This window comes from Thunnus albacares, chromosome 3 (assembly GCF_914725855.1).
Source record: "Thunnus albacares chromosome 3, fThuAlb1.1, whole genome shotgun sequence".
Classification (NCBI taxonomy): domain Eukaryota; kingdom Metazoa; phylum Chordata; class Actinopteri; order Scombriformes; family Scombridae; genus Thunnus; species Thunnus albacares.
Window position 1 is genome coordinate 27,686,568 of NC_058108.1, and position 27,716 is coordinate 27,714,283.

A 27,716-nucleotide genomic window follows, 5' to 3' on the forward strand; every position below is an offset into this window, starting at 1 on the left:
TTGCCTTTTTTTTTTTTTTTTCTTTTTTCTCCAGACGTTCTCCTTGCTGGTCGTTTTCTCGCAGACACATCCAGTGCAATGACGACGTGTAGAAAAACTCGTGTGAGTGGAAAAGGTAGGTTAGTTAACAACGACAAAATGCTACAGCAACGTTACAGTTACAGTGATACTGTTAGACAGAGTGGTGTTTGTATTGTAAGGTTTTACACACAGTGTCGGTCAAACACAGTATTCTATGTACAGGAAGTATGAACATGCACAAAATGTCGCTATGCAAACACACACAAACACATATAAATTACACAGTTTAATACAGTATTATAATAAAGGCGTGTGGAAGTGCTCATAATTAGCCTCATTCCCCTCAAGGCCATTTGGACTTAATACTCAGGGTGGGAAGAGCAGCAGCATTGTCCTACTGCTGCGTACCAAAATCTACATCATGTGAATGCTGGGAATCAAATCTCATTTCATAGATTCATAGACATATTAGAGAGAAACTGATTAAGATTAAGAATCCAAAGGCTCGACGATATGGGTTCAAATTGTGACTTATTTTAAAAAATACATATTTTTGATGTGCTTGCAGTTATCCATTAAAGTCATGTAGCAGGAAACCTCAAACATAGTTGTGGTTAACAGTTTACCACAGATCTAAATCAGTGCACAAGGAATATTTAGCTGCAAGTCACCATAGCAACAGTACTTCATGCAACATTAACTCTCACTGGTCAAACAGGCATAAATAGTGCTTTCATTAGTGAATTATCAGTAGATTATTATTTTTGATTGATTCATTGGTCATTTGGTCTTTTAACCTGCATTTACTGATTTTCTGGTATTTTGGAGGCTTTGTAACAAGTAAACTGACATATTATCACCAAATAAAGTCGAAATGGCGGACGTGTTAGCAACCAGTCATTTATTTACACATCTAACATGAGTCATAATTTGGAATGTTTTTGGCCACCTCGTGAACAAAAGTCAAATATTAACTCTCCTTTTAGTTTTAGTTTTGATCTCTATCAACTCCTGAGGGGAATATCCGGCTCTTTAGCTGCTAAATGCTCCACTAAGTTAGCAAGTTGCTAACTGTCTGTCGTTTGGTGCTGGACAGGTAGTGTACAGTGCGTTTATAAGAGCTTTTTTTTGCTGAAAACAGCTGCCTGCTGCAAATGGAAACCAGGTTAATGAAAGCTGTGAGAGTGAACCAAAACAGAAAACTTGTTGGGGTAAAACCGAAACACTGAGCTGAAAGACACCGTAGAGCCGAGAACCGCAGAGTTGAGTCATAATTCTCTGTAAATTAATCACTACAAGGGGCCCCTTTACATTACGCTGTCATTTTTCCTATTGTTAATATAAATATATTGATTAGTGCACCTTTGAAATGTCCAAAAATAGTGAACACAATCCCTCAGAGCCCAAAATGACATTTTCAAATTACTAGCTTTGTCTGACGAACAGTCCGTGTTCATTTTATAACCAAACACAGAGAAAACCAGCAAGTTGAGCACATTTGAGAAGCTGGAACCAAATAATAAACTGATTAATAGTTGATACATTTTTTTTTGGCCAATTGACCAATCGGTTCATCAACAAATTTTTTAAAATTTTTTCAGCACTAGACCTAACTAAGAGTTTAACCATCTCCAACAAAGTTAAAATAATTCATGGGGGACTATTTATTGTCTGTATAGTCTATTGTATTACTCGGTGTTCTTCTTAGCAACACACTCAGAAGAGTTGATAGAAAATACCAGACAACTTGGGTAATCCTTTATTTTACGAGTCTGTAATGTCCTAAAATAATTCTAAGAAGTGAACGTGAAAAATGTATTTTTATTTGGTGCTAACTGTAGGTCATAAAAAAAGGAAAGAGGTCAATTTGTACATTTTATTAATTACTTGCTAGCGTAACCTTGCTAGAGTTTTTAGTCAAAGTCAGCTGTGAATATGCTAAATGGGAAATTTGTCTTTAGGGAAGCAATTCAACATATATATAGAGAGAACTACATTTCCAATAATGAATGAATAATGAATGATTATTTACTTATTATTAATTTGAGTTTTAATGAAGCTGGTATTTCAAGGAAATTCATACTTTCCCGTGTACTTACAGAGACTTACAAGGAGATTACAGACCCGTAAAATGAAGCATCACCAACACTGGTATAAGTTTGCTAACTTCACTCTGTTTTTGTTCAGTGTGGCTTGTTTCGGTCACTTGTTGCTGTTTTGTGCCCACCCTTCCCACCCTGACTGCTACAGAAGTCCAAAATGGGACATGCAATATGGGAATAAGGTCATTTACAGTTCAACCCTGTCATTCTCTGCTGTTCCCTTCACGTTCACAGGACAAAAGCTCAGGACCAAATAGTGTAACCGAACCCCTAAGCCTTCTTGTAAAAGGGGATACTTATAATATGCCTCAGGTTGAGTCTGGGGTAATGTGGTACATCTACTAGGATGTTGGTGAGAAGAGAAGAAAACCATAAGAAGAGAGATGAACCATGAATTCATGCAAGACCAGGAGCTGTGTGTTTCCGCATGTGCGTATTTTCCCAAGAAGAGTCTCTAATTTAACCGTCTACTGTTTCTGCTGGAGAGGAACAATCTCTCAATTGTGCCGGGGAGGAGAGGAGAGGAGAGGATAAGTCTTACTATCTGCAGCTGTTCATCTCTCCTATGATGGTGGGACGAGGGGAATAAATACAAGCAGGGGAGGAGAGAGAAACAGAGAGAAGACAGTACAGGAGAGAACGAGGAGTGTAAGAGAGATAATCTCTTTCCTCTGTTAAAGTTCATTGACAGGAACACTTGTGCAACCTTATCACATAACACAGCATATGACCAGTACGGGCCCAAACCCTCACCCCTCTCCCTCTGTCACGTGTATATTAGGACAAGACATTCTTCAGCTCTCTCTAAACTTTCTTTCTTTTCACTCTCTTTCCCTCCTGCTTCTTGCTCTCGCAGCTCGAACTTACTGCATTTCAGCCGGCAGCAGTCTGACTTGGTTTAGTGACAGGGTTGTCATAAGTCTTATATACATCCGAGAAAAAAACACTTTCAGTGCTTGTGTCATGTAGTGGGTGCTTTTCTCTATTTTTTTTCCTTTTTTTTTTCAACATTTCTTAACCTGTGTACGAAGGCGAGTTGTACAAGAAGAAGAAGGTGACTGTCTTTCCAGCATACACACATTTATACAGGTTAAATGCAGGGTCTTGTCCTTGTAGACCCTTGCAGTTTCCACAGGGGCCGACATGGGCCAACTGATCCAGAGTCACTTCATGGCTCCACAGGTTCAGAGTTCAAAGTTCAGTTAGATCCACTCGGTGGGTCAACTGACTGCTCCACAGGTCAGTGTTAAAAATGCTCCCAGGCCTTCTCTGGCCTGGATTCATGGCTGGTTTCACAGTTTACAGTCAGAGAAGCCGTCGTCTGCAGCGTGAAGGTCACTGCAGCATGATATCTTTGAGGTTTTCCTGCAGGATGGTGTCCTTCACGGCGTGGAAGACAAAGCGGATATTTTCTGTGTCCACTGCAGTTGTGAAGTGGTGGAACAGCGGCTTCCCTCGGTTTCTCCTCTTACGGCTAAACGACTGCACCAGGAACGCCTGGAAGAGTAAGACAACCCTTATTATAAGACGACCACCCACCCCCTTTTCCTGTTTTAGTTAAAATACTTTTTGAAACACTTTTAGACTTGTCCTGTTGGGAACATTTCCCCAATAAACTATTAAGCCAAAGATAATATAGTCCCCATCCTTCTCAAAACCTTCTCTGGAAGCAATTCATGGCAGCTTGACAGATGATTCAGTCTATGATCTGTTTCTCCTTAGATTTATTTACTCCAAAACAAGTTAGACGAGCCATTGGAAACTCCCATAAATTACACTTGGCTAACTAAACTCTAAGAGGACTGACTGACTCTAACAGACACGCTATAAACTGACATAAAGAAACTCGCTACCCTGGCATCACCAAAGCTACTAATGACCCATAATGCAACACTCTCTGTAGGAGCCAGTGCTGCATCAATACTCTCTTCATTTAAAAAAAGAATATGTGATGATGTGCTGATGTATGGTCTGCTCATGAGAATTTAATCACTGTCCTAAAAGGTTTGACTGTATTTTCCAGTTCTTGCTTTACCGAAGGTCAGAGGTCAGACTTTAGAGCGGCCACCTCACAATGTATCTGTCTTTCGGAGGAGTAAAGGACATGGCTGCTTCAAAAGTGCAAAAAGAGGGCCGAACTTGTGTTAAGCCAAAAAAACAAAAAACAAAAAAACAACTAGTATCTATTTTTTTAGTAACTAGTATCTTCAAATAAATAATGCTCATAATCTCAGTTTTGTCACAACCTCTCAGAGCAACGAAGAAACACGTCTCACCTGATGAATATGTGATGCTGTGAATACGTAACTGTCAAGTTTCTATAATATAACACCCACTTTTTCAAATTTGATGAAAGAAAACTGGGTGAAAACTAGACCAGGGTAAAAATCAGCAGAGTTGAAGATGTTCAGTTCAAATTGGAATAACTGTACACAATTTTTTGTTTATCTCTCCTCAAAGGAACAAATGGTGTTGCACTACTTTGTATACATGAAAATAAAAGAAGAACAGGTGTAAAGATAAAAAAAAGAGCTGAGTTCATACTCATATTAGTTCAGACATTAGTGAGGTGAGAGGGAGGGGGTTTCTTTTTAAAGGCCTCAATATGCTTCAAAAAAGTGCTGAAGCATAATGAAGCCTTTAAAAACATTCAAGAAGAACTTATAGCGGAAATTTGTTGATAACAAAGAACAGGTGCCTCATAATGCTCACAACATTAAAACCTGTGTGTGTGTGTGTGTGTGTGTGTTTGTACCTGTACGTCCTCTAGCCGGCGCGGGTCTCCTCTGAACTCTGGGAAGTGCTTGCGGATGTCTGCTATTCGAATCTTTTCCACCAGCAGGTCTGTTTTGTTGAGGAAGAGGATGATGGACACGTTGAGGAAGAGCTTGTTGTTTACAATCGTCTCGAAGATGTTCATACTCTCAACCAAACGGTTTGTCCTGCGGTCCTCCATCAAGACCTGGAATCACACACACACACACACACACACACATAAAATCCTTTGGTTTCTTCAGGTTTTATCTGCACACCAATTAAGGATTCAGTTGTCATCATATGACTGTTTATTTGAACCGGAGCCACAGCTGAGGGAACAATCAAGTTTGCGCAACCAACCACAAAGAGAGCTTTGTGTAAACCTCAAATGTTGCATCTCTCTGATGTTTCTGGTCCATTTTGTAATTTGAAAAGTCAAGGGAATAATGATCAGACTGTCTGACTAATCTCAAAACATCTCCAGATCAGCGTTTCATGATCAGAAATGTGTCTTGAACGTGCGAGTACCTGGTCATACTCTGACGATGAAACCATGAAGAGTATTGATGTGATCCCGTCGAAACACTGAAACCACTTCTGCCTCTGGGACCTCTGTCCTCCAACGTCCACCATCTTGAAAGGAATCTTCTTGATGACAAAGTCATGCTCGACGATACCCTTCGTCGCCTTCCTCGCAAACAAAATATCCTGTCTGCTTGGGATGTAGTTCTGAAAGAGGGGGGGAAAGGGGGCGATGTTTTTTTAACAATTTGGAGGAGGAGGTGAAGAAATACAGAGTGTACTTAAAGCATGAACAAGTCCTTGTGACTCACCAGTTGACCGATGCGATCCAAGTTATCCAGGAAGTATTTGACCGACTCACTCTGCAGACAGGAAAAAGAAAAGAATCCATTACAGCCACAAAATGGAACTGAGTCATCCTATTACACATTACCAGATTTAAAAGATACAGATGATCAAATTAAAGCTCGTAATCCGATTATTGAAACAATTCCATTTCTTGTATTTCTTCCTTATTTCATTCCCATGGAAACTGTCATACTGTGGTTATTGATTTAATAATACATCAATCGATGCTTTCTCCCGATCTGCGACAAAGGACAAGAACCATGTGATCCACCATAGTTAAACTGGTCTCATCATATTTTCACAAGACATTTACTAAGGCTTGAAACACTTTTAAGTACAGCGGCGTGTGAAACAACTCTTAAGGACAGGACTCACCAACAGTGCAGCATTATGAATGTATCACTACATTAACATGACATGCTAGATTACAACTGAATCGAAGCCACACAGAAACTTTAAGGGTTTAAACTGGGAACACAAACCTACAAAGACCAGATAGTCCACACATAAAGACGGTTAGAACAGGGCTCAAAGAATAAAAACATCGGACAACTAAGAAATGAGTCGAACGCTGTTTTGTGTGTTTCTGTGTGGAATTTGGATGAGATGGTTGATGAAGAAACGAGGGAAACAAAAACCGCAGAGAGGGCTGGAGATGAGTAAAAATCCATATGAGTCAGGTGAGCTGCGGCGCTGACCTGAAACCTGATGAACATGATTATAAAATAATTGTTACTCATGGCACAGTTTTTACCATTTGTGGAGAGTTTATTTAAGTATTATTCCTCCTTAATTTTATTTATAATAGTCCAATATCACAAATCACAAATTTGCCTCAAAGGGCTTTACAATCTGGACAACATATGACAGACTCTATCCTTGGAACCTCGGTTTGGATAAAGAAAATCCCACAAAAAGCCCCTTTAATTGGGGGGGAAAAAAAACCTCAGGAAGAGCAAGAGAGGAGGGATCCCTCTTCCAGGAAAGGACAGACAGATACAACAGAAGCTGTGTGGTCCAGATTCTAGTCGTAAAAAATCAAACATGTTTAAAGTCAGATCAAAGGATGAAAGCACTGATATTCTCCTTTGTTGTTATTGTTAACAAATCCCATGAAAAGATCAAACTATTAGTATTCAACGCTGACTTCTCTCTGTGTGTGTGTAACACTCAGCTCCAACTGTGTAAATCTTTAAAAAAAAATGATGATAAATATATTGAATATTTTTTTTATAGGCTCATAATTTCCTAAAACAGCTGTGCAAACGTAACTCAAAGAGAAGAGTAAATAGTGCATTTGTTGGGGACTATTTACAACCACAGATTAATTTAATACACAATTGGTGTGCTACAGTAGTGACTATTTATAGTAGCATGATGGTGTATGTAGGATTGACTCAAGTTATAGTATAAGCAACATGTCACTTGTGACCTTTAAGTTGTGGTTTTTGGACAACAATACAACTCTACGGCACAGAATAACAAGCTACATCAGGTTTTGGATACATACACACAACACTTTATCAGAAGGCAAACAGTTATAATAATCAGACAACATACACTGTTAGATTTTATCTCCTGGCTGTCGACACAAAACTGAACCAGGCTGGAACAGACTCGGTCGATCTCGGTCTGATCGATGTACACTGTAACTTACACGTTTTAGATGTCCGTGTGTATTTTCCCATTTGAGTTGACTTCATTTCCGTACGGTATGAAAATCAATTAACAGACTCTTGAAACTTGAGTTGTGTAATCCAGTCTGTATTAATTTCTGTCAGCGCTATATCACATCTGAGTGTAGACTGACCTTCGCTCTAATGGATTACACAGCTCAGGCTAGTTTTAAGAGCCTAATTGATTGTCATACTGCACGGAAACAGATGGACACCAGTGGATCACAGTTTTCTAAAGCAAAGCAGCATTATATGTAAAAGGATTTGTTGTGATGTTTAGTATATATGATTTGTTGTAGATGGGCGAAAACTTGGAAAAACCACAACTTTAATATAAACATACTAGACGTAGGACACACGTTTTAAGCTGAAACAGTAGTTTTATCATGTTGAAATCATACTCAAAGCTAAAAATTGTTCCCATGATTCCCGACAATAGTTTAAAACTGAACCTCTGTTCTTCTTCTTCCTCCCTCTCTCTCTTAAACACACACACATTCAACAGGAAACAGCTGTGTGTGTGAAAACAGTGGGGAGAGACATGGGGGAGGGAGGGATTAGCGAGTCAGACTGAACCGAGTTACAGAGTCATTTTAACTCTCCCATCACACACACACACACTCACACACACACACACACACACACAAGCATACACACTTGGGCCCAACTACAATATGGCATTATTCCTCTTTAAACCCCTTGTCAAAAGCAACTTTTTTCTAACTTTGCACATGTTCGGCTTCTGTCCCACCGGCCGAACAGAATCTCTTCATGTGGCAGTTAAATTCATCTCTGTCAGCCCCGAACATGTCGCGTAACAACCAGGAAACGTGACCCCTGCGCGGGTGAGACGTGACCCTGTGACTCCGCCGCTGACCTGCGATGTCACAGCAATAGGAAACACAAAGCCAGGGGGCTCTGATTGGTTCAACAGGACATGAGCAATAGGAGGGGTTGGTCGGAGGGAAAAGCACGGAGAGGGGAATTCCCAGAGATGAAGGGATACGCAAACACAGACAGAGACACAGACACACACATGAGCACACACACACACACACACACACACACACACACATTGATCATTTCCACAGACACTTTAACTGCCATCAGCAGAAATGAAACAGCCTGATAAGTGATGCAGTGGAAGCATTACAGCTAAATATCAAAATAAATGAATTTTATTAGGTCGAGGATGAGTTTTAGCACCTTGTAATGCAGAGCTATAGGTAGTAAAACTGGAAAATATAGCTGTGTATGTGTGTGTGTCTGGATTTGTGTGTGTGTGTGTGTGTGGTTGAGTAAGGCGGGAGGAATGTCTCCATTCATGGCGTGTATGGGCAGATTAGGGGCTTTATTACAGCAAAGACCTGAATAGGCTCACATTCTGCAATGTGTGTGTGTGTGTGTGTGTGTGTGTGTGTGTGTGTGTGTGTGTGGACAGGTATATGTGTGCCACTTTTGCAATGTGTATGCGACTGGGTGTGACACTATTGTCTGACCAATGCACTGCTTTCCCTACAAACTACAATGATGTATTAACTCGCAGTTGATCTATTTAGTCTGTTAAATGCCACAAAATAGTGCGAAATGCACATCACGGCTTCCAAGGTGACATCTTTAAGTGATTTGTTTTGCACATTCCTGTTTACGTGGGAAACAACTTGAGAATGTAAAGTAAAAGCAAACATTAGTGCCTTATTACATCTGCATTTGCTGGCAGTAAACCAAACAATCTTAATGACCTGGAAAATACAGAAAAAGGACTGTTACATTGTGGATTTCTGCCTCAAAGAATATATTTTATTAGCAATCAAGCAAGCAGCTCCAACATAAACATATGGACATTATAACCCCCCCCCCCCTCAAAATGTCTTTCATTGTATTGTATATGTATTGTGTCAGTTCAAGTCAATTTCTATTTATATGGCCCAATCACAAACTCGCCTCGGGGGGCTCGACAACATGCAACATCCTCCATCGTTAGACCCTCAATCTGAGTAAGGAAAAACTCCCCAAATGAACGGTATGTACTATCATTGTTTGTCACTTATTGTTTGTGAAAATCATGAACTATAATAAAAAAAAGCAAAAAACAAATGACTTGTTTTGTCTGCTCAACAGTCCAAAGCCAAAAGATTCATTTTCTGTAGATCTGCTATTGATTTAGGTGTACTGGTGTGATACTTTAACTTTTAACAAAGGAGCCTTTGTTAAAATATCCTGATTCATTAAGCTCTGATTCTAATCAATTTATTATTGAATCTTTTATCTCTTGCGTCTTTTCATTGAATCGTAAGAGTGTATAAATGACAGAAAATCACAAAAAGCATACAGTGTGTCCCCTTTACACAGAACCTCAGTCGGAAAAAACGTATTAAGAAGAGAAAGAAACAAAAGTGAGATTACAAAACAAAAACTTTTGTAAGCATCTATCACAGTTTACAGGCTGACTTCCTGGTTCAACTTTGACCTACTGTATTATTGTTTTACAGGGAGGGATTTCGGATGAGCTCTCTTTCGGTTTCACAATGAAATTAACCTGATTTATATAATCTGATGGTCTGACCGTCTGTGTTTCTTATCACGCTGAACTTTGTTGTGGCAACTTAAACTGTAATAAGTTTCATTGAATTCTTAAATCACAACAACGACAACAAAAAAAAGTTCATCAATATTAAAGATTTTACTTCTGTGGTTGTTGTGGGAACAATGTTTGGTCCTTCGCACACTCACACAGGAAGATATTAGCAAGGAGAAGAAGATACACCAAGAAACAGTTACAGTTATATATATATACAGCAAACATTAAAGCAGAAAGAGCAGCTCCTCAGTGACGCAGCCGCAGAGGGACGTCCAGGTTGAAATCTCATTTAGTCAACCATATGGAGAGTGTGTGTGTGTGTGTGTGTGTGTGTGTGTGTGCCTGTTCATGCACTTAAGTATTTATAGCTTCTTTACGTCTCTACGAGGCTTCAAAGTTCCCCTACGAGCCTCACACATACTGTATATAGTCTAAACTCCAACCTTCTATACTCACGCTGTGTGCACTACTAAAGACAACAGCAACCGTTTACAATCCCAGCATGATGTACAGCCGTGTTCTGGTCAAGCAAAAGGAGGTTTCGGTGTTTATATCCTATATCAAACGTGTGTGTTATCTGGGTGTGGTGGGAACACAAGAAAAGCCTGCGAGTAAACAAAATCCTTGCATGTGCTCGCATTGGGTTTGTTTTTTTCTCACTATCTGCACTCCTTCACTCTGTTTTCTCTTTCTCTCTCTCTCTCTCTCTGTCAGCCTCCCCATCCCCCCTGCTCTTCTCCACTTTCCACTCCCTTTCTTTCTCCCCTCTCAGCGGACTCTCTCTCTCTCTCTCTCTCTATCTCTCTTTCCTCCCTCTGCCCTGTCTGCCTGTGGCCCAGCTCCAGCCGTGCCTGGGAAAAGCTGACTGTGGTATCCCCGGAAAACCTCTCAGAGAGTGGAGAGAGAGGCGGGTGGAGAGTATCTAACTCAGCACATTTACTCCGCGGTAGACATTTTGGTTTTTCTTACAGTGAAAGGATAAGGCTGGCGTTATTTTATATTTTTATTTATTTTTCACCAAATCACATAAAAACACCAAAAGCAACAATATGTTAATCCGTCTCCGTTTTTTCTGAAGATCTTTAAAGCAGCTGTAATCGATACTTATAATGATAACTATTTATTAGATAACAGGTCAGGTTTTTAATGAGTTTCAGCTCATTGTTTAGCTGTCTGGCTGCAACGTTACTGTTTTGGTTCAGTCTCAGTGCTCTCATGGTGTCATTTTTGGCAGCAACAGGCTGCTGTTTCCAGAAAAAAATGTCTAAAAAGCCACTGTACACTACCTGCTCAGCAACAAACAGCAAACAGACACAGTTAGCAACTAGCTGGTGAACATAGTGGAGCATATATATTTCCCTCAGGAGTTGATAGAAAGCAAAAACAGAACTGAAAGAGAGTGAATATTGGACACCAGGTGGACAGAAACACCACTCCAAATGAATGATGATGTTGCACCGTAACTGCAGGATGTGTAAACTCTTCAAACACAACAAAAGTTCAACATATAGAAGGTGATGACAGTGCAGTGTTGTGTTCACAGCTTGCTCACAGTTGCGCCCCAAGTGGCCAAAATAATTAGTTAATGCAGGTTTAAACCTGCAGTAACTGATTTTTTTGGCCACCTGTTCAGTTGATTTGGTGAACTTGTTCATCTGTTTTGGTCTCCTCCAACTCCTGAAGCAAATATCTGGCTCCTTAGTGGCTAAATGCTCCACTGTGTTCACTGCCTAGTTGCTAACTGTGTCTGTCTGCTGTTTAGTTCTGGGTAGCGTACGGAGGGTTTATGAGAGATTTTTTTGCTGAAAACAGTTGTGAAACGATGAGAGCAGAGAGAGTTAATCAAAACAGTAAAGTTGCAGGTCATAAAACCAAAACAATGAGTTAAAAGAAGCTAACACATACCTCTCTGGGTTCATCACTTTTAGCAACATCTTTCACATACACAGAGTTATTTGATTTTATTATTTGTATAAAATATTGATTATAGCAGCTTTAAAAAGGAGTCACAAAAACAACAACAACTCTAACAATTGCTCACTGTAGTTTTTAGCAAATGTTACTCAAATAAGAGTAAATTGCATTAATATGCGTTTGTTGTGGACTGTTTTCAACAGAGATCAACTCAAAATAAACTAATGTGGTGTGTGTGAAGGAACACAGTGAAACATGTGGCTCATGTGTTTTTAATCGTTTTAACAATGGAGCTCTATGGAACAGAGGAATGAGCTAATAAGCTATTTTGGCGAAACAGAAAATAGCTGTTAGTTGGATCAATTTATTGCTGGTGTTTGTCTTCTCATGGGATTTGTTAACAAAAAGAAAAAAAAAAAAATATAACCAGTCTTATCCTTGAAGCCAGAGTGATGTGTGCAGGCCTGTGCAGCTGTAGCATACTAGCTTTATCATACATGGACTCCAGATAAGACAAGGCAGTCTGACCCAAAGCTGTGCACTGACATCTCACACACACACAAACACACACACACACACACACACACACACACACAGTATGCTAAGTGAGAGAGAGAGAGAGACGGAAGTGGCTTCTGTCTGAGTCCAGATTGTTTTGTCACTGATAAATGTGTAACAAGGTAAAAGGTCAAACTCGCAGCTCTGAGCAGACAGCACAGCTGCAGCGTCACTTACAATAAAATACAAACAAACTAGCTGCCACAGCAAATACAAAGTGTACTAACAACAACAAAAACAGCTGGTGGTGCCGATGCTGTGAGACAGTCGCCATGTTGACAATACGGTTGGTGATCATTTATGACTTTCTGCTCAACCGTTAAGTGTCATTAACCGTCTGTCCGGCTCTTCGCAGCATATTTGTGGACAGTCTTGTAGAGCTACGTGCTAAACCAAATAATTCATAATCTCTTCAACTACGTATATTGGCTGCTTTAAGAGTCTTGTTTTTTTTAGTTCTCGCTCCTCAGACGGCAGAGAAATGATGAACTTTGAGACTTGGAAAAAGTCAAGTCTGACTAGAGATGATTTATAAACTCGGATATAAAGTACATCTCTATATTATCTCACTCTTTCTAAATATTTACTTATATAGGGAATAATTAAACACATTTCTTTACAGCTGCTTTAATCAATCGATTTTTTGGGCCACTGGGGGTTGCGCAACAAGCTGTAAGCACAACACTGGCGTATTATCACCTCATGAAGTTGAGGAAACAGTTGCTTACGTACACATCAAGAACACGCAGAACAACTGTTTTTTAGATTAATTTGGTGTCGTGTTTCTCTCTACCTGATGAATAATTTCACCACTCTTATCGCTAACTTTGTCTGCCTGTTGCGGCCGGAAACGAGGTCAATGAGAACAGTGAGAGTGAACTAAAACATTAAAGCTGTGGGTTGGAAAATCGAAACAATGAGCTGAAAGATACTTAAAAACTTTGTGGAGCACAGGAGATTATTCTCAATGAGTTTGTTCCTTTCACGTACACACAGTAATGTGATTTATTGTTAATATAAAATGATTGATTAAAACAACTTTGAAGCTACACTAAAATTTACATGTCAATACATGTCAAATATGCTCGTCTTATTGGCCTAAATTACAAATTGGCACAACAACAGAGAGAAGCTCTCATCCTCAAAAGAAATTATATAAATTTGACCTATTTGACAATAAATTGTCCTAAATTTTGTGCAAATTTTGTGATTAATGAGAACTCAAGAAACACTAACTTCACCCCACTACTCACTGAAAACAAAACACTCGGTTCAAAAGATGCAAAGGTTTGTAATTGTGACATTGTGATGTCTTCCAAGTCAACAAAATTAAACAAAATGTTACCAACCTGTCTTTAACATTTGGGTAAGTAAAGGTGCCATTTTACTAAACCCTCCTTTAACCTTCTTTGCAGCATTTTCAATAAAAAAAATCCTGCTTTATTTTCCATCAATTCAATTTGACTACTTACACACTAGAAAGAGAAAAATCCACATATCAGTGAGTGCAAACCGCTGGTTTTGATCAGCGGGTGTTTAATATATTAGGACTAAAGAGGAAAAGAATTACACTGCAATCTACGAGCTATTTCAGATTGTGCTCAGTGCAGTGTAGCGTGGCAGATGAAACTCCACAGGGCTCCACTTCACTGACTCCAATTCCAGTCAAGAGAAAAACAATTACATCTTTGGAAAGTCTCCACACACACACACACACACAAAATGAGAGAGGTAAGTTACACACGCACAATAAATACTTCCACAGGCTTCACTCAGTGGGTTCTCCATCACTGTGACTTCTTTTTTTTGGTTGACATTCACGATATTATCCAGTTACTTCCTCTGAAGTTCGGAGTGTATCAGAGATCTTTGGCTCTGTGAGAGCAGGCTGTGGTTCATCAGTGACCACGCAGATTTCTTCTTCTCTATACTGTCACTGAAGGGAAATATTTATGCAACTGAAGGCAAAAACGTGCGGTTTACAGCAGCAGGGAATATAGAAAATGGAAAACATATATTTATTAAAGGTTATTTTTTGGAATTATGCGCTAACTTTACATTATGTGCTGTGTGCTTTAAAGACAAAAGGGTTGATTTCCTACTTTTAAACTGTGACTGTTAAGGAAATTTCTGTTCGCGACCGCATTGATGCACAAGAGATACGTTACAATTTCATACTTTGACAAATCAGTGAAGTCTTGCTCAGTCATAGGTCACTCACCGGATACTCGTCGGCTGCTGTGCCAAACGTGATGAGAAGCATGAGGTCAGCTGGTGAGTAACCTGTGACTGAACATGACTCCTGGTCAATGAATGAACTGAAGGCGGGTCTTTAATGTCCACGTTTATGTTAGGATTAGTGGTTCACTTTCAAATTTTTCCACCATAAATGACTGTTTGGGACCTGTTAAGCTTTCTAATTAGATACCTCAGACTGCCTTGAAAGTAAATCAAGACATTTTTACAGATGTTTTGATACATTTTTCTTCTGTTTAGGGCTGCAACAATTAATTGATCAGTTGCCTGACTGGAGAAATAATTGGGAACTACCAGTTAAGTCATTGTTTAGGCAAAAATCCCAAATATTTCCTGGTTCCAGTGTCTGGTTTATGTGAATTTGTCTTATTTTAGTATTATTGTGACATTTTATAGACCAAACAATTAATCGATTAATTGGGAAAATAACTGGCAGATTGATCGGTAATGAAAATAATTGTCAGCTGCAGCGCTACCAGACTTGCCAACACTCCTGTTTTCCCGGGTTTCTCATACGTTTTGTATGTTTGTCTGACGTTACTTGAGTTTCCAGATCGTCTATGAAACACAATCCACACACGACATACAGTTTCAACCCATCTGTCCCCACAACCCGATTCAAGGGGCGTGTGCACAGCTGCTCTCTGTCCTCCTCCCTCTGCTGCTGGTGTGATTCACTGCCTGCAGGTACTGCTGGTAGAGAAGAGGGGCTGGTTTGTCTCAGCCAGCAGCTAAGTTTACAAGAATTTGCCAAATTTTAAGATACGTGGCAAACTCAGATAAACAGTTAACATTCTACATGTTTATGCTTGTTGAACAGCTGGTTTGATAATGTATTAATTGGCTTTTAACTCGCGAAGGTTTTACTGCACTTATAGTAATGAGCGTAGTTGTTGTCAATTCAAGTAAAAGATTATCTCACTTCACTTTGACTTCATCCCCCCCACCCCCCAACTGATAAACTTAATCGGAAACCAACTACTTCCTTTATGTGACTGAATATGATGATTCATGTATTTTTTTCCTACATCGTTCCAGGCTGTAGGAGTAAACAAATAAAATGTTTGTGTGTCCTCATTTAAACTGTCGTAAAGAGCTTCACATTCACAGTCATCCATCTATTTACTGCGTCCTACATCCTCTAATCCAGTGATTCCCGACAACGAGCACTTTTACCCCTGAGGACACTTTTCCAGTTGCCACAGACAGCAGATTGTGAGATTGTGGTGTAGCTCAGCTAATCTGAAAAATTACAAATTATGATGTGGTAAAAAAAAAAAAAATCTATCCAAATATATGTATTCAAAAGTAAAAATAAACACAATTAGGATTACAAACTGGGTAAGGCTGTCTGTTTATCTATTGTCAGCTTAACCAGTAGATTACCAGCTTAAACACCACACACCACCAACTTGTAACACTAATACCACATGTTGCAACTGAGAGTGCAAGTAGAAATCAATCGCTAAAAGAAGCAGAACGAATGCAAACTTGACCAAAGCTACAAAAAAGAGACACCAAACATCAACAGCTCCTGGATCACTTTGTCTTGTGTGAAAAAAAATTAAATAACAATCTCCACTTCTATAGAATATATAATGTTCAATAATATTGAGTTTAAAGTCCAACTGAAATCACATTTAATCATCCCACTTTTATAGTCAAAAATAATGTCAACATGTTTTTTAAATGCACTGTTAATAGTTCTGTACACCGTACACAACAGAGACAACATAAACAAACAGCTTCAAGTCATGGACAGACATCGTGTCGCTAACAGGGATTTAGCAACAATCACACCAGCATCCAACAGGTCGGAAGTGACATTTTCAGGTATGTTTACATACTGTTTAATGTGATGCAGTTGACGTTAGCAGTGCACTTTCCCCGATGAATGTTTGTTTGGTGGCTCGTTCAACAAGCTAAGGTGCAGGACAAGTTGTGTGTTAATGTTTATGAGTTAGATAAGAAGGAGACTTTAGCAGGAAAGCTGTGTTGATCGGAGTCTGTGGCGTTGTGTAGCCGGATGCTATCAGGCTCAGTGTGACCGTCTGCTCTATATTTGATTTACTGTTGAGATAAGGACTCCAGCTACGTAAATGGATGATGGAACAGTATTTAATTGAAATAATGCAAAACTAGTGGGCACAATCATGAAATTAAAGATTTTAAAACATATTTTTTTCCTTTTTGTTTTTGATTTTTCTCAAACGAGAACATGAGTGTTTTACAGAGCAGATACGATGTTTGCTGTGGTAGACAAAAAAAGTTGGACTATAAAATATGTTAAAATGAAAACATCTGGAACATGAGATGTGGTTCTTGAGATGATCTGATCAGGCTGTGCGGGAATCTCTCCTACTCACCAGTTGGAACTCAGAGCGTCGTGCGTAGGCCTGCTGAATGCCGGTGTCCGCCCACAGCGCACTCAGTGCCATCACGTACAGCTGAAACTCGCCAGGCTCGACCCCCGTGGCGCCAACGCGTCCCTCCCACGACATCACCAGCATGCCCTGCTTCTCGTTCTCACAGCTCTGCCAAGTGATGCCCAGCTTGTCCCGGGCGTCCACCAGCACACGCATGCCCTGCAAAAAAAAAAAAAAAATTAGACACAATCAGAACGTATACAAGCCTGAACGTGGCGAAGCGGTTCAACAGCTGCAGTTTCTAATGTCAGCAATATTGTACAAATGTTTCCTGACCGCACAGAAGAAAAAAAATTCATAATTCATGTGCTGCTTCCTGGGAAAAACGTCAACACTGAGTCTAACGTTTCTGGTAAACATGGGGTAACAGTGCAGCACATGTGTCTGACACACACACACACATGGAGTCAAACACATGCACGTGAGGCTGCTGGTGGTTTTCCTGAGGAGAACCATGTGGACTGATCTGTGTGGGAGGTCTCCTCCTGAATGATCAAACTAACCAACACATACAGAAAATTATTCAGTGATTGTATCTGTTTCTCCTTTTCTTCTTTTTTAATCAAACATTCAATTTATTCTATTTCACGAATGACTGACGTGTTCTGCACGCAGATTATTTTGTTCGGTTTTTTTTAATTACAGTTTTTATTTGTGGCTTACTACTTCAACTGTTACATAATCCTACTTGTTGTTTTTGTGATATCTGTTCCTCAGCCTCTACTTTTTATGTTTAATAGTATATTTTATGGCATGTTAAAGGACATAATATGCTTGTTTGCTTGCCTTGATTTATCGCACATGTAGGACTCAGCAGCAAGCAACAACTAAAAAGGTGTTTCAGAGGTCACGGTAGGTTGAGGGATGTGTGTATACTGTGTGTGGTGTGTGTCTGGCATTGAGTCATGACCACCTGATTCTTGTGCAATAGTCAAGTCCAGTCAAGTTTATTTGTACAGCTTAATATCATATTCAATAGACTTAACAGGCCCATAATATGAGCAGTTCCCAGCCAAAGTTCTCAAAGAGGACGAGGAAAAAACTCTAAAAAACATCTTAGCACACAAGAAAAAAATGAATAAACTTCAGAGGAGACCATTTAAAGAGATTCCTCTGCTAGGACGTAGTTAGCAGGAATTCACGCTATTACTGGTACTATGAGTAAATACATGTGGTGTGCTTTGCCCTTTTGTGACTAAGTTGTGTGGTGTGTTTTTAAGTCTGATCCCTCATTCAAGACTTTTTTTCTTTTTTCAGAGCTGGTGCTGTTTTTGTTTTGAGGTATGACTAAGACGGACAAAACCTAAACAACCGAGGACATCCCATAATTTAACTGGGAAGCCATGTAACCATAATATGACACACATGCAGATCGAAAACCAGCAGCAAGTGAGCTGTGAGTGAGCTCTTAGTCACATCCAGTCATTTTTTCAGGCTGTTAGGCAACATGAACATTATCAATAGTCCCGTCTGTTTCTCTTCCTGTGTGCCTGTATCTGCATGGCTGCCTGTCTTCAGTTAGTTCAAGTCAGCAGTCATGTCCCAATTCAGCAGCTGAATGCACCAAATTGCATTTCTACACTAACCCAAAACAAAACCATAACAGGCTGACAAGGCCTGTCCCGTTTCAAAGTCTTCTCCAAATGCAGGCAAGAAATGCAGCCTCATTTTGCCCAAATTTGGGGGACAATACCAGTGTATCTGTTGTCCCCTGCAACATCCAATCCTCCATGTTGAATGAGCCAGCCAGTTTATTAAACACATCGTTCAGGTGATGATTGTAAACTCCTGTCTGTAAAATCTCACAAACTCATCTGTTTGTTAGACAAATATAGCAAGTTTAGCTAACAGAACAGTCTCCTCCCAGGTTTTTAAACATGAGAATGTGCTGCTCTTCATGGTCTTACATTATAAAGAGTTGAATATGTTGTGTTTTTGGACTGTTGGTTGGACAAATCAACACATTTGAAGAAGTTATCTTGTGCTTTAGGATATCGTGATCAGTGTTTTTTAAATTGTTTTTAGGTCTGATTGACAGAAAATGAATTGGAAACTATTTTGATAATCGATTAATCGTATAAAAAACAGACATTTGAGGACGTAATCTTGGTCCCTGGGAAAATGTGATGGGCATTTTATAGACCACATAACTAATTGATTAATCAAGAAAATAATTGACACATTAATTGATAATGAACATAATCATTAGTCAGAAAATGTTGCAAAAAAGCCAATTAATGTGTCCCAAAGCCCAAGATTTAACATAAGATGTCTTATTATTATTAAGTTTACGATCACAGACGACTAAATAAACCAGAAAATATTCACATTTAAGAAGCTTGATCAGAGAAGTTTAGCACTTTTTCTTTTATAAAAATGACTAAAACTTATTTGACTATCAAAATAGTTGGCGATTAATTTTCTGTCAATCGACTAATCATTGCAGCTCTAGCTACTGTTATAGCGTTTAAAGCTGAGGTGATGTGTTATTTGTCCTACAAGTCACAGTCCCTCAGTATTTGACCGAACATGGGCGAAGGAAACATGACAATCTGACATCTGAACTGAATTATTCTCACAGTTGCGATACGGTCAGCGGCATCATTATCAGCCGCCAAGGGTGGCAGCTGGTTAGGCGTTTCATTTATTATTATACTGTCAGTGTAATTTTAAAGTCGCTCCCTTCCTGCACAAGTGCTGCCCACCCATGAACTCCGCCGCCCTCCTCCTGCCTCACAGCACCTGCCTCCTGAGTCCACAGAGTCCAGTTGAAGGATGGGAAGACAGAAAACATCCTCTTACACTGTACAAGTGACATGAAAAACAGCCATAACACAACATAAAAGCAGGTAACTGTTTCCTCTATTTCATGCCCTGTAATAAATAAGCAGTAACTTTGAAAAAGCTGTAAACTGAACTATTAAGACCTACAGTGCCAGTCGAAAAGTTGGGAAAGTGTAAAGTTGTGACTAGACTTTTAATTGATGGAAGATTGGACAAACAAACAAGAACTCAGGTGAAAGAGAGATACGAAAAAAAACCCAAACCATCATGTGCTCAAATTAGAATGAATTAAAACTGTTTTTATTCATCTTGTTTATATTCTGTTCTGGTGAAGAGATACAGCTTGTAAATTAGGTGACTCTCATTGGTACAAATGTAAAGTTTCTCATCAACTCAGAGTATGAAACGTTGGACGAGCATTTGAATAGTTTAACTTTAATGCGTGAGAAATGACTGATTCCACGTTGACAAGGATTATACCAGAGATTTTATCTTTTCACTGGAACTGTAATTATTCAGATTAAGAAGCGGAACCACACCTGAACTTTAGCTTTAAGGTATTTATTTTCCTGAGCCTAAATGCTGTGCACACCTGTGTGTTCTCTGTCACGGTTTTACCGCCTTCCTTCCCGCTTTGTTCTCTTTCTCTATCATTAAGATCCCATGAAAGGAGGGGGGGGGGTCTCTACATACAGCAGGTGAGCCTGATCCTCCACCAACGCCCCAAACCACACACAGAACTGTTCAGGTGACGTCTCAAGATGTCGCAGTTTATGGTGTCATGGATCAAATCATGAGAGGCCACGTTTACACCTTCAGACACTGAGGTTTGTTTTAACTTATGTGTTAATTGTAGACTATTGATTAATGTAAAATTCTATGTGTTTAGAGCCACAATGATGAGTCGATTAATCGATTAGTCGTTCAACAGAAAATTAACCACAACCTATTTTGATAACTGATTAATCGTCTTGAGTCATTTTTTAAGAAAAAATGCTAAAACACTCTGGTTCCAGCTTCTTAAATGTGAATGTTTTTTTGCTCACTTGGGTTGTGGACTGTTGGTTTGGACAAAACAAGACATTTTAGGTTGTTTCTTGGGCTTTGGGAAACAGTGATTGACATTTTTCACCATTTTCTGACATTTTAAAGACCAAATGACAAATCAATCGTTAGTTTCAGCCTTTGTTTGTATTGTTTCCTTCTACATATTCCTGTATCTTGATCTCAAGGCTTCTAGTGGCCAGTAAAATGTAATTGTTGTTATTTTATGTTATATTTTATGTTATTTCACGTTATAGAAGCATTGAACCTGAAACCATATAATTGAAGGCGTTTTAAATGAAACAACTACTAAAACGATTATTCGAGTATCAAAGTAGTTGCTGATTAATTATCTGTCATTTGACTGATTGATTAATCAACTAATCGTTGCAGCTGAAAAATGTAGATGACACTGTCAGATATTGTGGAATAAGATGAGTTTGACACTCTTTAAGCTACTGAAGTGAAAACAAAAGGAAGGGAAATATCTTTTAAGTCATTTTTCAAGCAAAACCACTGGTCAGACGAAACAAGCAATCTGAAGACGTCACAGTGGGCTCTGGGTACTTAAAATGAGCATCTTTCATTATTTTCTGACATTTTAGACACTAAATAACAGAATAATTAATATCAATGATGGAAATAACTGTTACTTACAACCCTTTAACTAATAATGTTGTTTTACAAGATAGAGGGTTCTCGGGGCAGATGAGTAATGAGAAGACGGATCAAAGGATTACGGACATGCAGTGTCATGTTGATATTTCTATAAACTAGCTCAAATTCATGTAGTACTTTATATCTCTGGGCAGGGAAGACACAAATGCTGCATTAGTGAAGACGCTCTTCATAATCAAAACAATATTTTAAAGGATTTGTGGCATTGTTTGACTCTCTTTCTGCTCCCACACATCATGGCATCATGCTTTATGTGTTTTCAAGAGGTTGGATGGAGGTGAAATGTGTATGTGAAGGGAAAGGGGGGTGGTACTATTCAGGATCTGACCCGTGACAGGACCACCAACCACTGTGTGCTGGTATTCGGGGAAGGGTATTGAACTGCCTTGGCTGTAGAAGTGCAGGCTCTTATCATCCTTGTCTGGGCTGTGTGGCACTCAGAGCGGATGTGCTCATCCCTCAGGAATAGTCTGGTATTGTTAGCTGGTGAAGGAGGCCCAGCCATGACAGCAAACAAAGGGACACTCACACACACTCACACACACACACACACACACACACACACACACTTCAGGATAAAAATATGTACTATGTCAACAAACCTCTATGTGTGCTTGTGTGTGTGAAGCTCAATTGTGGGATGAAAATGTCGATATAAGGGCAGTGATTGACCACTATTTCCATTATTTTTCATTTATTTTCTTGATAAGTTTATAATCATTTGATCTATAGAATGTAATTTAAAAAGTGAAAAACGCCCATCACTTTCCCAGAGCCCATGTTGACATCTGTAGCTTGATTGTCTGAAAAACAGTCTGAAACACTAAAATATTCAGCTACCTCTCATAAAATATAAAGAAAAGCTGCAAATCTTCACATTGGAAAAGCCAGAACCAGCAAATTGGTGTTGAAATTTGGTACAAAATTGGTAATTTTGCTTTAGAAAATGACTAAAATGATGATTGTTGCAGATTACTTTCCTGTCAATCTCCTGATCGTTTCAGCTCTAGATAGCAGCCTGTATCTTCCCAAGTCAGTTTCTCACACATCATTGATTATCTAAAGTGGATTGACATGTTTCATTAATTCTGCAACAAACAAAATATTAATTAAAGTGTGTTGACAGCACTGATAATAAACCTGGGAGTTTAAACTTTAGACTCAAGTCTATAAAGTTTGCCTCAAGGCCCCAAGCTCTTAATTTCCCATGTCCTTACCTTCAGTATATTATCATAGATAGTGTCCCGGAAATCCAGCAGAGCTTTCTGATCAAACTCTTGTCCGTTAATGATGCGCATCTGTTTGAGGAATGTGGACTTTCCGCTCTCTCCGGCCCCGAGCAGCAGGATCTTCACCAGCCGGCGGACGGCTCTCCTCTCCCGGGCGAGCATCGCGTCTATCTCCCGGCTCCTGCGCCGCGCCTCCCGCTCCTGCGCCGCGTCCCTCTCCCGGCTCCCCTCCTTGCTGCCGCCCGGGTCCCGGCTGGCCTCGGCCGGGAGCAGGCAGCGGCTCAGGGTGCGGACCACTCCCGACATGGCGAGTCTTTTGGAGGAAAAAGTTCACCGAAACTCCAGTGGGAAAATGTTCATTATAAGGATCCACATCCACTTACATCCACTTACATCCACTGAATAAATAGCACGGATAAAATAAATAATGTCTACATCTAGATTGAGTGGGTGAAGCCGTTATCTAGTCTCCAACCGGCAGACAGCCCGTGTCCATCTTGGTTAGACCGCGTCATCAACAAAATCACTGTGGAGAGATGAGAAACAATGCCAGCAGACTTTTAAAAAGTTCCGAAAAAAAAAGTTTTACCCTCTTCTGCCCAGAAAATGGAAGAAATAAAAAAATCATAAATCCATAAGTGTGTCCATCCAATGCAAAACAATAGTAGAGGCAGTGTAAAGGCTGCGGTGATAACTCACACAGGGGGGACAGCCTCCAGACTTTAAAACACAGCCAGCGGTTTGTGAACTTGGGCAGCGGAGAGAGAGCAGCTCCTCCGGCCGGCGGTGGGACGGTCACAGGCTGAGGAGGAGGAGGAGGAGGAGGAGGAGGGGGAGAAGGAGGAGGAGGAGGGGAGGCTGAAGAGGGGGGGTTGGGGAGGGTCGCCGGTGCTCCACCGGGGCTCGCCGTCAGGGGACGCCAGCGGACCAGCGGTTTCCGGCAAGGTGAGAACTTTTTTAGGAACACCTGTGTAATCTAATGCGATCTAATACAACAGCTCTGACATCAATTCTACTTTTACGAAGCTTATACATTTTCAGTTATTTATGTTTATTATTGAGGTAGTGGTGGTGGTGTAGCCTATATTTTGCCACCCTCGTGTATGTCAATGTGGACAAAATATTAGGAACACTTTTCAATATAATGCACCCGAGTGCACCACCACCACCACCACCAAACATTACGACCTCATTAATAAAGCAGAATTATCACCTTTCTGACAATGTCAACAAAAACTGAAAATTTATAAGCTTCATAAATGTAGATGTTGTATTAGATTGCATTAGATTGCACAGGTGTTCCTAATAAAGTGCTTGAGTTGAGTTGATATCAGCAAAAGTCAATCACATAGACTACATGCTGGAAAATGAATTAGGCTCCTAAATGCTGTTTTACTTAGTAAATAGCTTTATTATTTTGACATACAGTACCAGTCAAAAGTCTGGAAACACCTTAAATGAGAAGGTGTTTCCAGACTTTTGACTGGTACTGTATATTGGGTGTAAGTCCTGATAAAATATCAATAGCTTTGAAGAGGGTTGCTGTTTTCTTTTTCCTTTCTCTTTAAAATTAAACATAAGATTCAGCCCCCCTCCCCACCCTGATAACCTTTGTACTGTTCATTATAGACAGTAATTCTGTGCAATCATATCCACTGACAAATAATTCAGTATCACTTTCAGACAAGTCTCACAAGCATTAATAGATGGATTTATCTGTGGTTAATATTTCATATACTGATGCTTTATAGATTATTTATATGGGGGCATTAATTATGAACAACGTCTGGGTTGCCAGGTTGTGGGAAATGCATCGAACTTGCTTTTTCTTTTTCGCCCTTTAATTCATCTAGCAGACTCCTACCTTAAACATGTTACATACAGCCTATTAACATTTACAGCTGAAGGCTTGATGGATTATTAAAATAACTCAGATTGCAGACGACAGACAAGCTTTTACAGATGGTTTATTAGAAATTGAGGCAATTCACAAGGCCAAAGCTTCAACCGTTGGAATATGGAGAGAGAGAAAGAGTTTTTCAGCGATTATGACATTGACTTTTATTGATTTGGACAGGAAAATACCATTAAAAAACTTTTAATACATCACTTACACCTTCCCCCTCTCTCTCTCTCTCTCTAGTCTTGTTGTATGTTACCTGCTCTTAATATGGTTTGTTAAAGCACAGGTTCACAGTTTTTCAAGTCTGTCTTAAAACAACAGTCAGGAGCCCAAATGAACATTGAGACATGTTTTTCTTGCTGTAATCATTCCTCCCGTTCATACCAGCCATTAGAAAATCCCTTCATAATGTTTTTACAATGTAAGTGACGGGGCACAAAATCCACAAATCTTCCTGCTGTGCAAAAATGTATTTAAATGTTTACCTGAAGCTAATATGAGGCTTCAGCCATCTGAACTAGTCAAATCAACTATATCTTTTAAAGTTATTGTTTTTTTTTTAGTGCCATTTTCCCTCGTTTTGTTATTTCCACTGCAGCTGAACAGGAAAACACTGTCCGTCGAGACACAAAGAGGGAGTTTCATGCTAAAAAAGGCTGTAACTGTGTGAGATATCACTTTATTTGATTAATTCAGACTGCTGAAGCCTCATATTATCTTCAGATAAACGTTTAAATACATTTTAAAACAGGGACTGTGGATTTTGTCCCCCGTCACTTACATTGTAAGTGTATTTGGAGGGAATCTTGTAGGTCAGTAGGAACAGAGGGAATAATTACAGCAAGAAAAACATGTCAATGTTCATTTGGGCACCTGACTGTTGTTGTATATGTTGTGTTTGAACTATATTCTTTCTTGAGCTCAAAATAAAAACACAATTCCTCCTAAAGCCTAATCTTCCAGCCCAGTGTCTCTTTTCATTATTACGATTGTTCCACACCTTCTCTCTGTCAAACAGCCAGACCGCAGTGTCCATGTCTTTGCAAACCAACCTGTGTCCCTGAGAAACTTAAGATTCTCTCTCAGCCAAGACAACAGGGGACCCTTCAGTTTGACAGCTTCCCTGCCAGAGAAATGGGAGCTTGTCTCAGACTAATCAGCCACAGGCTCCAGGATGTTTCAGGGCCAGTTTCGACTACAAGAATAAGCCGCCTCACACATGCCAGTTGGGTATGCAGACCTTGAGTACTCCAGCAGACTTCTCTCTGCCCACCAACTGTCTGCTGTTACTAAGATGGGGACTGTGAGCCAAAGGAAGTGGACCCAGCAGACACCAGCCAGCTGGATGAAGCAGCAGACATGGAGGTTGAAGGCTGTGCGGATGTGTGAGGGCCAGAGGAAGTGGATTCACCAGAAAAAATCCATTTTGTATGAGTCTGATTCTGAGCTATGCTAACTAATCAGCATTCAGCTCCTTCCAATATCAAATGAAATCCAAAGACAGTGGTGATTCAGTTATTGTTGCAATTTGATTTCATTTTTTGTCATTTTAATTGGGATTACATGGCCTCATTTAAATGTTAATCTCTCACTGTTTTCTTCTATGAAAAATCATCATCTCAGTTGAGTCAGTTCATGTTAATCAGTCTGTTGGTCGGCCCACCTCATTGATTGAGACTGAAATATATCAACAACTACTAGATGGACTGCGATATTAATGGTCCCCAAAGGATGAATAATACTGACTCTACTACACATTCTCATGGTATGGTGGTTGACAACCCACTAGTTGTTGGTCTTCCAACTAACTAAAATCAACTAATTACACTTAATATTAAAGTAATATCATATGTTGTGTCATTTTTTTGTATGTGTGCATCCTGTTGCTCCTCTTGTGGTTACTGTCTTTTTTTCCCCATTAAAGAGTCATTTTTTTCATCTGACTCAAGGGTCTAAGGATCAAATATTTTGTACTGATTGTAAAGACAAATTAAAAAATTTTAGGCTCTAAAAATAAAATTGACCAACCTTGTCTTTATCTTTGAATTCAGAGATCACCAGTCCAAGGAAACATTGGCCAAATCATAAATGATGTGATGTTGCAGTTCTTAATTCCTTAAGACAGAGGGAGCTGTTGGATAATGTTTGATGCAAACAAAAGTAACTGCCGCCTCTCAAAATTCTCTCTTTTTATCACCCAGAATTAAAACAGAGGATGTGAGAGACAGTGAATGAAATGCACGGTCAGCAAGCAAGGTATCAGCAACAAACCATGAAGAGGCTGTGTGAGTCACGCTCAGAACATCATGTCCTTTATTGACTAAATCATGAAGTTTAGTGTTGAGGATAGAAGACGTGGGAGCACACACACACACACACACACACACACCCACACACACACACACACACACACACACACACACCCACACACACACACACACACACACACACACACACACACACACACACACACACACACACACAATGTCCGAGGTCACTTCTGGGGACATTACATAGACTTGCATCAATTCCCTGGAGTATTACTCTAACCACTCACCCAAAAATCAGCTTTTTCCCAGTTTGGGACATGGCTTTTGTCCTCAGTTGGACCCAATCAACTGGTCTATAGTCTGAAATTTGTCCCTGAAAGTAGCCTATGACAGACACACACACACACACACACACACCTAAGAACAAGTTATTCTATTAAAATGACTCCCTAATTTAAAAATCCAACATCAGCGTCAGTCTATTGAACCAGTGCTGTGTGTGTCTGCACATATTATTTGCATGTGTGAGGAGGAGATGTAAGCACAAGATTAAAATTCATCTAGGTAGCAACATACTTCTTGTGTAATTAGCCTAAAAGCCTTTTTCATCAGGCTTGGAACAACACACACACACACACACACACACA

General features: G+C 39.7%; 1 protein-coding gene across 2 annotated transcripts; it reads right to left on the reverse strand.

Annotated features, from left to right (window-relative positions):
* gna12a (guanine nucleotide binding protein (G protein) alpha 12a) lies at positions 1-23,707 on the reverse strand. Of its 2 annotated transcripts, XM_044347436.1 has the most exons (7): positions 23,596-23,695; positions 22,885-23,422; positions 17,102-17,320; positions 5,714-5,764; positions 5,409-5,609; positions 4,879-5,085; positions 1-3,620 (listed from the first exon to the last, which is right to left on the reverse strand). In XM_044347436.1, exons 2-7 carry the CDS (start codon positions 23,200-23,202, stop codon positions 3,459-3,461), a joined length of 1,158 nt encoding a protein of 385 aa, XP_044203371.1. In that variant the 5' UTR covers positions 23,203-23,422; positions 23,596-23,695; the 3' UTR covers positions 1-3,458. The 2 variants fall into 2 exon arrangements, with proteins under 2 accessions (XP_044203371.1, XP_044203369.1); XM_044347434.1 differs by having other exon boundaries at positions 22,885-23,707.
* Between the last annotated feature and the right edge of the window lie 4,009 nt (positions 23,708-27,716).

Coding starts and splice junctions, on each gene's coding strand:
- gna12a (XM_044347434.1), bottom strand. CDS start 23,202: ATGTCGGGAGTGGTCCGCACCCTGAGCCGCTGCCTGCTCCCGGCCGAG. Junction 5,086..5,408: donor CATCGTCAGAGTATGACCAG/GTACTCGCACGT, acceptor GTGTGATTCCAG/GTCTTGATGGAGGACCGCAG. Junction 3,621..4,878: donor GCCGGCTAGAGGACGTACAG/GTACAAACACAC, acceptor TTACTCTTCCAG/GCGTTCCTGGTGCAGTCGTT.